Consider the following 15,212-nt stretch of genomic DNA (forward strand, 5'->3'; position numbering starts at 1 on the left):
ATTTTTTTTATTAATTGTTTAGATAAATTTGTTCTGATTTTTACTAATTTTATTAGATTTTTTACATTTTTATTTATTTTAAAATGAATTTAAATATAGGTGCCCTATACAAATAATAGGTTCAAATTTTAATATCCATGTTGCCATTTAATAGTTATCATAGTTATTGTGTTAGGCTTCTTAGAAATAAATGTCTTCTTGTTCTCATCTTCTAGATTCCTGGTATTTGTAAGAGATCACATTGGCACCCTACAAGTGTCTTACATGCACATCTCAACATGTATTAGGAACATTTCCTATACTTATCATGGGGAGATGTTCCTAATATACGGGTGGGAGGTGTTGTGGGGCGCTCGTGGGGTAAAACATGGCACCAAGAATATGATCTCTTTTGTAAAACATGGCACCAATAGTCAAAGTATTGAAACACCCAATTTGCTTGTTAGTCCATATTGGGTGTATTTTTTCTTGGATTTTTTTCAAATTTGCTTAAGGGGCCAGTTTTAGGCAAGCATACATCATGAACGTGCTCAAAATCTGAAACACACCTTATTAGGAATATCAAAGAGCACCCAAGATGATACAATTGTATCAAATTTTTGAACCTTTAATTGTGAGTTTTGTAAGTTTAAATGACCAGATCCACATTTGGTCGTAGGATAGATGAATCTAAAACATGATTTTGGGCCTATCTAATATATTAAAGGAAGGCTTTCAAGCTATAGCCCCCACCATTCACACACATGGCATTTTCTGAGTTGTTAAAATCCACAGTTCACTACCACCACTAAGACAGGTGGCTTTATTATTTTCTAAAAAGCTATACATGTGACAATTTCTGAGAAATTCCTGCTAATAACCCACTACTAAGCTATAGCTCCCACCATTCAGACACATGGCCTTTTCATTTTTTTAGAAAGCTAGACACGTAGCATGTTCTAAGATGTTGTTGCTAAAGCCCACAATCCATAACCATTTTCAATCCATTCCTAAAAAAAATGCAGAAAATGCAAAAGTGGTTATCCACAACCACTTATGCCTACATTCTATCAATCTTAATAAATCATTAACCCTCTACTTATTATAACAAAAGAAAACTATTCATATTCTAATAATTATTGAAATTTTAATTTTTTTAAATAAATATTTATTAAAATTTTAATAATTATTTAAAATATTAATAAATATAAATTTAACAATATTGATTCCATAATATAAATTTAATTTAATGATTCCCCGTACTTAGTACGAGGTCACTCACTAGTATATATATTAAAGAAATGCTTCCAGGCTACGGTCCCTTACCATTCAAACACGTGGCTTTTTCAAATTTAGACACATGGCATTTTCTGAGAAGTTTCATTAAAGCCCACAGCCCACTACCACCATTCAGATAAATGGCCTTCTCATTTTATAGAAACTAGACACATGTTTAAGCCCACAACCCACTACCACCATTTTCAATAAATTCATAAACAAAATGCATAAAATGCAAAAATGGTTATCGACAACCACTTTTGTTTACGTTTTATCAATCTCAATTAATCATTAACCCTTTATATACCATAACAAAAAAAATCTATATTCTAATAATTATTGAAAAAATAATTTTTAATTTTTTAATAATTATTTAAAATATTAATAAATATAAATTTAACAGTATTGATTCCACAATATAAATTTAATTTTGCTAATTCCTCGTAGTTAGTAAGGCTCATTCACTAGTTCTACCATTAAAGTGTGCCATAATACATTGGGTCGAATTGAAATTTGGAATGGTTGCATAGATCCAAATTATGGACTGTCTTGTTCTTATAAATACATTTGATAATAGTTAATAAATGTAAAAGAGCATTGATGATTTGCAAATTATAGATATGCAGGCAATTTGTACTGTCTTGTTGTATTAGCGGTTAAACCAATTTGGCTTGGGTCATGCTTGAATCTCAGAATTGATTTGCAAATTATAGATATATCGGCAATTCTCTATTGTTGGTGGCAGCGAGATTGTCAACTCAATTCCATGATGGATGGCTATTTCTTTCGAGGTGGAATTATTATGAAACAAATCTGGTATGCCCGAAATGCTCATTTATTTGATGGTGTTCAATTCGATCCTATGCTGAAATTGATTGGTGCTTAAGTCTTTTGGATCCCATGCCTTCTGCAACTTTGACAATCATGGCCCATGGATTGGTGGAAGTGTGGTCAAAACCTGCTGCAAATTCTTTAAAAGTGAACGTTGATGCTGCTTTTAATGGTAAGTTTCTTCTTGCAAGAGCTTTGCCTATTATATTAACTTTAACAGTTCTATTATGGCTGAAGCTTTGGCTCTTCATCATGGTCTACTTTTAGTCCAAGAGCTTCATTTATCCTCTGTTATTATTGAAGGTGATGCTTTTAGTATTTTCAAACTCATGTTGGTGGATGATCTCCATTCGCCGTGGCAGTTGATCCACATCATTACTGCCTGCAAGAGCATTTTATCTACCCTTCGTTCTTGCTTGATGAATTATGTGCGACGGACGGCAAATGGTACTGTTCATGTAATTGCCAGACGAGGATTATCTTTGTCTCGACCTTTTACGTGGTCTACTATTCCAAATAATTCTGTTGAAAGGGACTCTTCATCGAGCTAATAGAATTCTGCATACGGGCTTCTTTATAGGTGTTTATCGCTCAATTTCGGTTAGTCAAATTATCAACTTGCGGTTGGCATAATTAAGTAAAACCAAACTCAACTGATGTAGCATATGATTCAACAATAATGTGCTAAGCTCCCCCTTTTGTGTAGATATTTTAATCCTTGAGAAAATAATGTGCTAACCCTACCATTACGAAAGCGTTACAAAAAATGGTACTATGTTTTTACATTTTCATTTCTTTTGCATAGTTGTATTTGGATAGTAATATTTTTGACATACCAGATATGTAATTAATGGGAATAAGTTAAGAAATGAAAAATTAGAATATATGACTAATATATTACATAATGTACACCGGGCTTTGAGCTTTATATTAGGGTTCAACTAAGATCTAAACATTTTCTATTAATAAGTGGTAAAGTATATGGTCGATGAATAGTTCTAACTAAGAAAAAAGTAAGGCTACATTTGGTACTAATTTTCATTGTAAATTTATTTTTAATAATTGTGTATTTTGGTTATAAATTTTTAATTATCATTGGAGATTCAACTATTGTAGTTTATTAGAGACCAGACTATTAATTTAGTTGAAATTATGAGTGTTCAATGATTGGTTTAGCTCGGTTATAGGTTGTTTCACCAATCAAATTGACCTAATTAGATTGGGAGTTTGTCACCTAAAACGATTGACCATTAGTGAAAACCTGCCTGCTCAGGTTGCATCAGTTTGGGTCTATTTTGGTTTGGTTTATTTGTTCAAAAGAATTAAACTTATAAATTAAATTTAAATTTAATAAATTATAATGGTATTATTAAAAATAAATAAATTTATGATATAAAATATTTTAGATTAAGAAATATGAGAATTCTTCCATTTTCCTGAATTAAAAATCATATTTAAAATATAAATATTAATACATATGTGGTTGGGTTTGTTCAATTTTGGTCAATTTATAAATGGCAAAATTAGAACTAACATAACTTGGTCGAGTTAAAAATTTGCTAAACCAAAACCAATTGGAAATCAATTGGAAATACTAGAAAACCAACCAACTCAAATCGAGGTTAATCGCATTGGTTATTAAAAACTTAAAATATAAAACAATTATATACTTTTATATAATTCTATTGTTTAACTTTCACTTAAAAAAGCTTGTGCATTGCAATACGCTCAGCATGCCTCTCCTAATTCCATTACCCTCACCCTACATTCTCCTTAACTCTCTCTCTCTCTCTCTCCTCTCTCCTCCCCACCACTCTCATTAAGCCAAGTCACCATTCATGAATTCACATCTCCGCCACACAACGCCCCACAACACATCCCTGTCGTGTATTGGGAACATCTCCTGATGATAGTACCACAACCAATGATGTCATCATCGGGAGATGTTCCCAATACACGGTGGAGATGTGAACTCACCATTCACAACCAAAAATATTCTTAGAATCTCCCTCGTAAGGTATTTCCTCTAAGCCATTAGAAACTTATCATGTTACCCCACTCCCTAATCATTTTCATAAGATCTCTGCCCCCAATCTATATCCATCATCACTCCTTTAAAATATTCATATTAATTAATTAATATTTAATCCAATCCATATTCAATAATTGAGTATTAAATAGTGTTAATACCAAAAGTTAATAAATATGGTTAGTAAATTACAAAAAATTAAATGTTCTTATTAGTATGGTTAGTGAATTACCGAAACGCTAATAAATATTGTTATTAATTAACTCATCATGAGTTTTTAAAGTATTTTGGGTAAATACCATTATACTCATGTTGATTAACAATATTTTATAGAAATAGAAAACTCTTTAACTAATTTCTATAAAATTGAGAATTATATTTAAGAATTATCAAAAAGTATAAAATTATAGTTATTATTGTTAATATAGATAATAACCAAATGCAAGTGGGGGAATAAAATATTATAATGTTGGAAATGAAATTATTAATTAATTTAAATTGGAAGATAAAAGATGTATTAAAGTAATTTTGTTAGTAAACCACCTAATAAAAAAGAAATATTTAATAACAATTTAAAATAATTTTCAATAAATCTTCATAATTACAAAAATGTAATAAAATTTTAAAACTTTTTTCATAAAACTACATTTATGTAAAATAACATTTTGGAAATTAAAAAAATATAAAACTTTTGAAAGTCTAATTAAAATGTATTAAATAGTTATTGAAATATATTAGAAATTTTAGGAAAATTTATGTAATTTTAATTGTAAATAATTGAAAACTATTAAATATAAATGAATATGGGAAAGGGAAAGGGAAAACTATAAATTAATTGAATCAATAATTACACAAAATATTAAGATGAATTAGTATAATATTGGAAAAAATAAATTATTGATTATTTTATATTAGAAAATATAAGATAAATTAGTGTAATTCTATAAATAAACCATTTAAGAAGAAAATAAATTATTTAATAACAATTTAAAAACATATTTGAATAAAATTTCAAAATTACATAAATGTAATAAATTTTCTAAAAATTTTCATAAAATAACATTTTTGAAAATTAAAGACAATTTAGTGTACTTTTAGAATTTTACCATGTGGTTGATACTCAGTCTATCGTTTTGATCATTTTTGTCATCAAATTGAATATTGGGATGACGGAGAGTGGGTGTATTGCCTTGAACCCACCCAACATTGGGGACGGGGTGAGGAAATTTGAGGATTCAACATCCTTAATGAGGAGTGGGTGCCTTGCCCTAAACCCACTTGACACTAGGGATGGGGTAAAGTGTCTTGACTACGGGGTGGGGACAGGGATGAGGTGCCTCACCCCAAACCCGCCCTATTGCCATTTCTATATATTTGTTAATTAATACAAATGTTAGCTTTTGTAACTATTTTTATTTATTTAAAGTCTATCAATTTTTCATTTAAAAATAATGAAAATAATAACAATTATTAAAATTACTACAAATGATTAATAAAATTAAACTTATTAAAAATATTTGTTCATGTTAAATTAACAATAACTATTTATTGTAAATCAACATTAAATAAAAAATAGAATTATTAAATTTTAAATATTAACAAAAAATTTAAATACTTTTTGTTGATTAACAACAAAATTTAATTATTAATTTATCAATTATTTAATAGTAAATAAAACTATTTAATCCTTTAAACTAGTGGAGGGGCCCCTGCTTCGCAAGGATTGGAATGGAGTTGCAACATTAAAAAAGACAATGGTTTCTTAATAAGAAACTTGCAGTTATAACTACTCAAGTCTTGAAACTCGTATAAAGACTTAAAATAGATCATCATGTGTTCGTTTTTTAAATATTGCTTCAACAAAGCATTTCATATAAAAGAATACGATCATACAATGATAATTCTAAGTTCTACTTCATAGTTATCCTTTGTTTCACATCGAGAACCCCTAGTTGACCTGGATAGTATGACCGTTCGGCCCGAGAACCGTCCAGGCAACCGGTTCCGTTATACCCAAAATCTAGTCCCTAGCAAAAAATCGTTAAATCAGTTAATGACCCATTCTGTAGTTTTTGTCCATTTTTTATTTTTTTTATTTTTGTTGTTAGAATGGGCCATCCGTTCGAATTGGGTGGTCAAACCACCGACATAAAAATTGATGTCCATAACGGTTCCGTTTCTGGGTCTTTTTTTTTAGATGTCAATAATTAGATGAAATAACTTTGTAGTCATGTTGAAAGGTGGACATTGCAAGGAATTCCAAAACCTTAAAAGATAAATCCAAAGTGACCTTAAACACAGAAAAAAAAAAAAAGGTCATAAATCCACCAAATTGGAAAAATCATGGAAAAAATATGAAAATCGAGTCCAAAGTTCCACTTTGAGATGGAGCTAAACATACACGCAATCAAAGAAAGAGACAAAGTAGATCATCTTGTAAGGAAAAAAAAACATTGTACAAAAAACCCCAAAGAAAAAACAAAAGGGAAGAAATAAAATGGTGGTAAACACATATAAAGCCAATAGTAGAATAAACCTTTGAATAGTGAAAATCCAAAAGCATAAAAAAACATGGTTTTTGAACTGCCATTGACCCAGACGAATGGACATTTTGGCCCGGGAACCATCCAGGCAATGGTTCCATTTTACCCCAATCCTAGTCCCTAGCCAAAAATCATTGAATCGATCAACACCCATTGATCTGGGCAGTCGAACTGTCGACCCATTGATATGTTCATTGGCTTTTAACCCTTTTTTTTTATTTTTTTAATTGGGAACCATCCAAGCAACTATTTTCGTTTTATCCCAACATTGGTCCCTAGCCAAAAAACGTTTAATCAGTCAACGACCCATTGACCTGGGCGGTCAAACTGTCAACCCATTCAATGTTTTTTGGCCATTTTTTTTTTTATTTTTGTTGTTAGAATGGGCCATCGTTTGAACCATACGGTCGAACCATTTGACCCAAAAAATGGTGGCCAAAACTATTCCATTTTTGGGTCGTATGAGTCATGTACTCGATTGACATAACACATATGATATTGCTTAATGGACCTCACACACTCAAAATTTTCACTATAATTTTTGTTGTTAGAACGAACCGTTCCTTTGAATCGTATGGTCGAACCGTCGACTTGAAAACCGGTGGCCATAACGGTTCAGTAATTTTTTGCTTGTAATTTCTGTTGTTAGAATGGGCCGTTCATTCGAATCGGACGGTCGAACTGTCGACCCAATGGGCCATTCATTCAAACCAGACGGTCGAACCGTCAACCCAAAACCAATGGAATATATAGGGCTGCCATTTGGCAAGAGGGGAGACCACCCCTATCCCTTTAATAGATATACTGGTGAAGGGGGCCCTGCGTTACAGGAACTCACTCATAAACTATCAAGCTCGAGCTTGATTCGAATTATAGACTTGAGATCAAGCTCGACTCAAGTCAAAAGCTTGGAAGTTCGAGCTTGGCTACCTTTTATTGCAAGTCCCCTAGCAGTTGAGATGCCGAGTTGAGGTCTCCCTCAGTTGGAGAGATAGTGGCATTCTTGTAATTTATAAGGAGAGAAAGAGAGAGAGAGAAAGAGATGGCATTCTTGTAATTTGAAAGAAACTAAAAGTAAGAGAGAGAAAGTTGGTGGGAGAGAGTGGCATTTTTGTAATTTGAAAGAATAAATGCAAAAGAGAGAGAGATGGTAGAGTGACATCCTTGTAATTTCTATGAAAAAAAGGCAAAAATATTATTAGATTCAATTTTTCCTCGTCCTCAGGCCTTCTTACGTATACATTTCAGCTTAATACATTTACTAGCGAAGGGGGCCCTATGTTGTAAGACTCACTCATAAACTATCAGGCTCAAGCTCAATTTGAATTAGAGACTTGAGCTCAAGTTCGAACTTGGCTCGAGTCAAAAGCTTTGCTACCTCTGATTGCAAGTTTCTCAAGCATCCAATGTGCCGAGACAAGGTCTCCCTCAATTGCCAATGTGCAAAACCGAGGTCTCCCTCAGTTGTTGAAGTATCGAGATGAGGTTTCCCTAGCAAGCGAGGTGTCGAGCTAAGGCCTCCCTTAGATGACAAGGTTTCGAGTTGAGGTCTCCCTCAATTGTCAAGGTGCTAAGCCTAGATTTCCCTCCGTGACCAAGGTGCCGAGCCGTAGTCTCCCTTACTGGTCGAGGTGTCATCTAGCTCGAGCTCGATTCGAATTAGAGACTTGAGCTTGAACTCAGAAGTTCGAGCTTGGCTTGGCTTGAACTCGACTACCTTTGATTGTAGGTCCCCTAGCAACCGAGATGCCGAGCTGAGGTCTCCCTCGGTTGGAGAGAGAGTGACATTCTTGTAATTTATAAGGAGAGAGATGTCATTCTTGTATATTGTAAGAGATAGAGAATGTGGCATTCTTATAATTTGAAAGAAAAAAGCAAGAGAGATAGCTGGTAGGAGAGAATGACATTATTGTAATTAAAAAAAAAAAGCAAAATAGAGAGAGAGTTGGTATAGAGTGGCATTCTTATAATTTTAAGAAAAAAACAAAAAATACTATTAGATTCCATTTCCTCCATCCTCAGGCCTTCTTACGTAAACATTTCAGCTTAATATATTTACTAGCGAAGGGGGGCCCTGTGTTGCATGGGCTCGCTCATAAACTATCAGGCTCGAGCTCAATTCGAATTAGAGACTTGAGCTCGAGCTCAAGCTCAACTACTTTTGATTGCAAGTCTCTCAAGTAGTTGATGTGCTGAACCGAGGTCTCCCTTAATTGCCAAGGTTCCAAATCGAGGTCTTCCTCACCTGTTGAAGTGTCGAGTTGAGGTTTTTCTAGCAGGTGAGGTGTCGAGCTAAGGTCTCCCTTAGTTGACAAGGTGCTGAGCTAAAGTCTCCCTTAGTTGTCGAGGTGTTGAGCTGAGATCTCCCTTAGTGATCGAGGTGCTGAGTCAGTCTCTCTCAGTGGTCGAAGTGTTGTCTAGCTCGAGCTCGATTTGAATTAGAGACTTGAGTTTGAGCTCGACTCGGATCGAACTCGATTACCTTTGGTTGTAGGTCCCCTAGCAGTTGAGATGCCGAGCTAAGGTCTCCCTTAGTTGGAGAGAGAGTGACATTATTGTAATTTATAAGGAGAGAAAAAGAGATAGAAGGAGGGATAACATTCTTGTGATTTATAAGGAGAGAGAGAGTGGCACTCTTGTAATTTGAAAGAAAAAAAAAGCAAGAGAGAGAGTGACTTAAAGCAAAAAAGATGAATAATAAAAAGTGACATCCTAATTACACATTTCATCTTAATATATTTATATAAATATAGATATGCATATAAAATATATAAGATTCCCCTGCATCTCGCATCCCCGCTACCTCAATGAAAAAATGTTGGCATTATCAATTTTGAAGGCAAGCGTCCTTATCGAACATTGGGCTTTGAGGGAGAATTTTGTAGGCACGTCAAAATAAGTACATTAAATGAGCACTTAATATTTTGATAGTGAGTATTAATCTTTCTCAAAGGATGGGGTGAGGGCATTTTAAGGGATAGGTGTCAAAAAAATTTTAAGCGATCGTTAAACGTGCTTGCAACATCGTGCCTACCTCGTCCGAACTCCATTACGACCACCGGGCAGACGGGCATTAGTTTGAATAATCAGACGGGTATCGGGTCGGATCAACAATTGGTTCGGGCACAGGAAAACCCATATCAAACAACCTGTTTGGCAAGGGAAACGGGAAACCTAATGCAACCCCTGCGTATCGTTATTGCCGTACTGGCCCTTTTAACTCGCAAGGTCTCCCGCCACTCTCATTTCAGCCCTAAAACGGTCCCAGCATCGCTTCGGCCGAGTACGCGATAAGCATTGCCAATAGAACGAAGAAAAAATCAAGAACAATGGAGAATTGTACTACGGAATCAATGGAGCTGAAGGTGAGAGAGCTCTTGAAGGAGGTTCAGCTCGATTACTCCCTTTCGATCACTAGGTTTGTCGACGACGCGGTTTCGGTCATCAGAGAAACTATCGACAGTATCCCTGAAAATGTTAAGGTCTATTTCGTTCTCTTTGTATTTTCCTCTCTCTTTCATTCTTCCAAGTCCCCAGCTTCCATTCTCAAACACATTTTCTCTTCCTCATTCATCCCCAGTCTCTGCGTCGAATACTGTGCAGGTTGGTGCAGATGCAGCTCCTTGTTTTATTAGAGATATTGGTGCAGATAAAGTTGATTTTACATTCAAAAAACCGAAATCTATCGAAATTGGCGGCAGTTATTCGATGAAGTTGATCACAAAGCCTGACGTGAATGTCGATCTTTTTCTTCGGATGCCCAAGGTGGACATTTCTTTTATATTTCCTTTTGTTCCCTTCTAAAATTTTCACGCTTTTCTTACATATAGAATACAGTCGACAACACTAGCGACGACATTGAAGTATAGTCATTTTGAGGTGTTCTCTTCGTTGTGTTAGGATTGTTTCCATGAGAAAGACTACTTGAATCACCGTTATCATGCCAAAAGATGTCTTTACCTATGCACAATCAAGAAATATCTGATATCATCTTCGAAATTTCGAAAGATTGAATGGTCAACCTTCCAAAATGAAGCCCGTAAACCTGTTTTGGTTGTATATCCTGGTCTGTTGATTCACTTTCCCCTTTAAATTTTATTTTATTTTTGCTTTACAATTCCTTTTTTTTTTTTAATCAAAATTGTTGCCCACCATACATTGAATTTTACTGATTGGGCACTTGGTTTCTACATTTAAAATACTACCCTAATCCACCTGCATTTGCACATTCAGAAGCTGATAGAATCTGTTACTGTGTATTAGTTCAGGAGCTAGCCGAACTTCCTGGTTTTTTCATAAGGATAATCCCGACGGCAACATCATTGTTTAATGTTTCGAAACTGGACTTGACACGGAACAATGTCCGTACAGTAAACCAAGGTGAGTATAGACACCCTTAGTCATCAGAGTAGAGTGCTTGTTTAATATTTTTTTTTTCTTTTTCCAATATCAATCCACTGACCTTGTTTCTGGAACATCATTAGAAGAGAATGCTCCTCAGGCTACACCAAAGTACAGTAGTAGCATTTTGGAAGATATGCTTTTAGAGGAAAATGCAGAATTTGTCAGGAAAGCTTTTCTTGGGTGGAAGGAGTTAGGAGAAGCTCTAAGTTTGCTGAAAGTATTTTTTGAGAAATCTTGAATATATATATATATATATATATTATTTCAAGTGCTATATTTATTTCCTCACGAGGTAGACAAATTAAAATTGTGTCCAATTGGTGCAGGTTTGGTCTCGGAACAGAAGTTCTATATATTGTTATGATTGTCTAAATGGATTCTTAATCTCTGCCATAGTGTCGTACCTTGCGACAGAATCAGGAGGAAATCGTATTAACAGGTCAATGAAGGCAATACAAATTTTTCGTGTTACACTGGACTTTATTGGTATGTCTTGTACTCTCCTGGATGTCCTTGCAATTTAGCCACTTATTCTATAAGAGTTGCTACTCTATAGAGTATATATATCATTAATTCATTATTGGTTTTTTTATTATGTTGCATGGATTGCAAATGGTGGATCCCATTCAAAAATTGAAAATCAATCAGGAGTCCAGAACATGTGCCTGATTGATAAAATTTAATTATATACTGTTTCATATGGGCAATTCAATTCACATTCCTCTCCAATTTGAAAATTTTGATCACAACCAATGGCCTAAAATGCAATCATATTTCTGTTGTTGGGTAAGGTTTGCTTTTTATCTGTTGAGACGGTGATGATGAAGTGTGATTGTTTGTAGCTCCACTCCCTCCAGTGGAGTGGCAGTGAAATCAAGAAGCATTTTTCAAGGAAATCATCACCAGATTTTGCTAGAATTTGTTTCATAGTCAATTCTATCTGTCAACGATTTGCACAGAGGAGGAGGATATATTCCTCATCAAAACAATTCATCTTGAAGATTGGTGCTGATTCCCTGGGTCCTAGTGCTGATTATAGTATTTTTTTTTTTCATTCAGATAGTCTTTAGAAGTTAGAACTTGAAAATTCCATTATGTGGCTACCTAAAACCCTTGCCACTATGGACCTTCAACCTTGGGTCTTTTCAACTTATATTGCAACAAAATGCCTCATTTTAGTAAGTTATTGCAAAAGCTATGCTCTGGAGGGTCTTTCTTAGTTTTGACTGATAAAGCAGCTCTTCATTTTATTTTAGTGTCTCTTGTTTCCTTTTATCAATTAACATTGTGTCATCTGCAAACAACAATGTTTTAAAAACCGACCTGGAGGTTGAATCGTTTTTGCCTTTGGTCATGGGTCATGGGTCATTGGTTCAACCATCTGGGTCAAATGGGTCAGATTGTGTCACATCAGCAAACGTGTGTCTATATATATACATATATACATATACATATACATATACATATACATAAACCTATATATATGCATACATATGTATATATACATGTGTGTGTGTGTGTGTGTGTGTGTGTGTATAAACATGTATTTTATCAATAAAGAATGTACAATTATTTTTTAGATGTATCATATGTATATAAATATTATTTTATGTTTAATCTATAATTTTAATTTAAAAAGGGTTTTTGAAGAAAATAGTGGGGTTTGGCACCTTGGTATGCATTGATCTCAAAAGTTGCTCAAAATAAAAAAAATCATCCCAATTGGACAACATAGTGCAAAGTTATGGCCTCTAGAAGCTTGCACATACATTGAATGTGCAACCAGTGTCCCGGTGACTAGGTTGAATGGGTCAATGGCAATGTTTAGAGAACTGGACTGGGCATAGAACCGGAGAAGGGAGAGGTTCATTGTCAGAGGTTCGACTGGGGTTGAACCGGTTGAATCGTGATGATGTGGCATATACATATATATACTACGAGTCATAAATATTATATATAGTATATTTTACAATTTTTAATGTGCTTAAATATGGTGGATGGATGGTAAGCTACTTAATTTTTATAACAAAATGACTAGGGTTCAAGCCTTTTAACTTACATTTTCTTTAAAATACGTGCATACTAATGTAATATGTACAATAAATAGTCATTAATTTGTATAAGTAAAGAGGTGGATTAGTGGTAATTAAGTAATCTATGAAAATAAGAGGTCTTGGGTTCAAATCTTGTTAACAACATTTTAAAATTTCACTTATTTATGGACCCGGGTGGTTTCATGAAACTGGGACCGGTTCACCAGTTTTCTGGTTAAACCAGCTGGTCAGTTGGTTTTCAGTGGGTTTTGAGCAAGTCCGGTTATTGGGGTGTGACTGAATCGGTCAGGACCCCGGGTCACAGTTCAACTGGTTTGGCTGACCGGTCTGGTCAGGTTTTCTAAACACTGGTCAACGGGTTCAACTGCTTGGATCTGTCAGTTTTGACCAGGCCAACGTTTTGACCAAATGGTGGGTTTCAACAGATCTGGACCTGGAATCACGGCCAGGTGATGGTTTGAATGGTTCAACTGGCTGGGTCAACGGTGGGTTGGAAACACTATAAACTGCAGTTCCGCTTGTATGTGGCAATTAATCTATCTATAGTCATTGAAGTGCTTAGGCAAACCCCTATTTCAAACATACTCTTAGTTTACATATGTTGTCCACACTCAATTTATGGCTAAAAGCAGGTGATAGGGCCCCACTGAACAAACCTCTCTCATTAGATGCTGAAGAATTAGAGTATTAAGATTTATTTTCTTCTACCTACTAAATTGTTCAATTAGGCACAAACTCTTTCTGGTGCCAATAACCTAACTGAGACTAAGGTTCCTTTGCTAATAAATCTAGCCTTGATGGTCTGGGCTGAAGTTGGTCTAGGTTGTGCATTTTTCACACTTCTCATTTAAGACATGTCTTGCTTATCGACTTGAATATATGTGAGTTTTTTTTTTATAGAAATGAAACTAAAGATTTTGTACGTTTTCTTTGTCCCATCATTTCGTTGAAGCTGAACATTTTTCTCATCTACTCTTAGCATTATACTACACACAATGAATTACCCAGAAAGTGTGGTCAAAACATTAAGATGTTGGAACTTATTGTTCCCTTGACCTCCCATGCATTGACTTAGAAGGGGAGCTATGGAAACAGACATTATTTTGTCACAGTAATCCACCCCCCCTCCACCACAAACACACAAAAAAAAAAAAAAAGAGTAAAGAAAAGGATCAATTGTCAATGTTCTCTTTTCTTTTCTTTACTTTGCCCAAAATAATTGCTCCCTGTGAAACCATTATTTTGCCCAACAATCCACCATCCGATTTGCTGTTCTCCACTTCTCCTAAACGTTTAAACCAACTAAAAGTAGCTCCCGCTTCCTTGGCTAAATATTGGATCTCCCTTACAGCATGCCTATAAACCCAAACTCCTGGAAAATTGCTGGTTAACCAGAGGATACCACCTTGGAGTCCCCTTCCAGCTCCAAACGTTGGATTCCCAGCTTCTTAGCTATCCTCAAACATTGTAGTAGCACCATTGTTTTCGCTTTGATAGAACCACCAGATCCAATTAGTCCTGAATATAAGGATTTGATTACTCCTGATGCATCTCTAAAAACCTCCAATTCCTGCTGGACCTGGGTTACCCAATGAACTGCAATGAAAGTTTAGTTTCAAACCTTGACTTGTTGGTTGTTTCCATTCCATCAGAACCTTATCTATGATCTTAGAAGAGGTAGTGATTTTGAACCCGAAGTTCAGGAGACCTTTATTGGACCATGAAGTGGAAGAGTGTATTCTGTTATTGGAAAAGTTAGAAGAGACAAACATTTCCAGAGCTACAGCAGATGGATTATGGTGGAAAGAATGCAGAGAAGGAGGATTCTTAGTCAAATCCTTTTACAAGGCTTTACTTGAGAGATGGTATGGATTCACACCAGATAAAAGGAGTGTGGGGTAACCCAGTACCCCCAAGGGTAGAATCTTTTTCTTGGCTGGTGGCGCATGCCAGTATTATTTCCCTTGTCCTCAAAGAATGTTGAATATTTGATAGCAGGAGTGGGCAACTTGATTGTAGCTTGGGCTCTCAATCTTCCAGAGTTTGACCAAGTGAATAAATCTGATCTATTAGAGAATTTTTGGAGCACTCTGG

General features: G+C 34.9%; 1 protein-coding gene across 7 annotated transcripts in view; it reads left to right on the top strand.

The window, feature by feature from the left end:
- The first annotated feature begins 9,874 nt into the window (after positions 1-9,874).
- The window catches only part of LOC148850877 (nucleolar protein), a 28,345-nt gene continuing 23,007 nt past the window's right edge, over positions 9,875-15,212 (top strand). Inside the window, exons 1-6 of one of the 7 annotated variants that reach the window (XM_088947357.1) lie at positions 9,875-10,142; positions 10,264-10,425; positions 10,561-10,726; positions 10,924-11,040; positions 11,145-11,281; positions 11,391-11,550. In XM_088947357.1, coding sequence (XP_088803483.1) covers positions 9,990-10,142; positions 10,264-10,425; positions 10,561-10,726; positions 10,924-11,040; positions 11,145-11,281; positions 11,391-11,550 — 895 coding nt within the window. In that variant the 5' untranslated portion in view covers positions 9,875-9,989. Of the gene's footprint in view, positions 10,143-10,263; positions 10,426-10,560; positions 10,727-10,923; positions 11,041-11,144; positions 11,282-11,390; positions 11,551-15,212 lie in introns of those variants that run through there. The other 6 variants (XR_016099774.1, XR_016099775.1, XM_088947358.1 and 3 more) reach the window with 6 other exon arrangements.

The sequence above is a fragment of the Nelumbo lutea genome, chromosome 5 (genome assembly GCF_056320005.1).
Source record: "Nelumbo lutea isolate HS-2025 chromosome 5, American lotus-T2T, whole genome shotgun sequence".
Lineage (NCBI taxonomy): Eukaryota > Viridiplantae > Streptophyta > Magnoliopsida > Proteales > Nelumbonaceae > Nelumbo > Nelumbo lutea.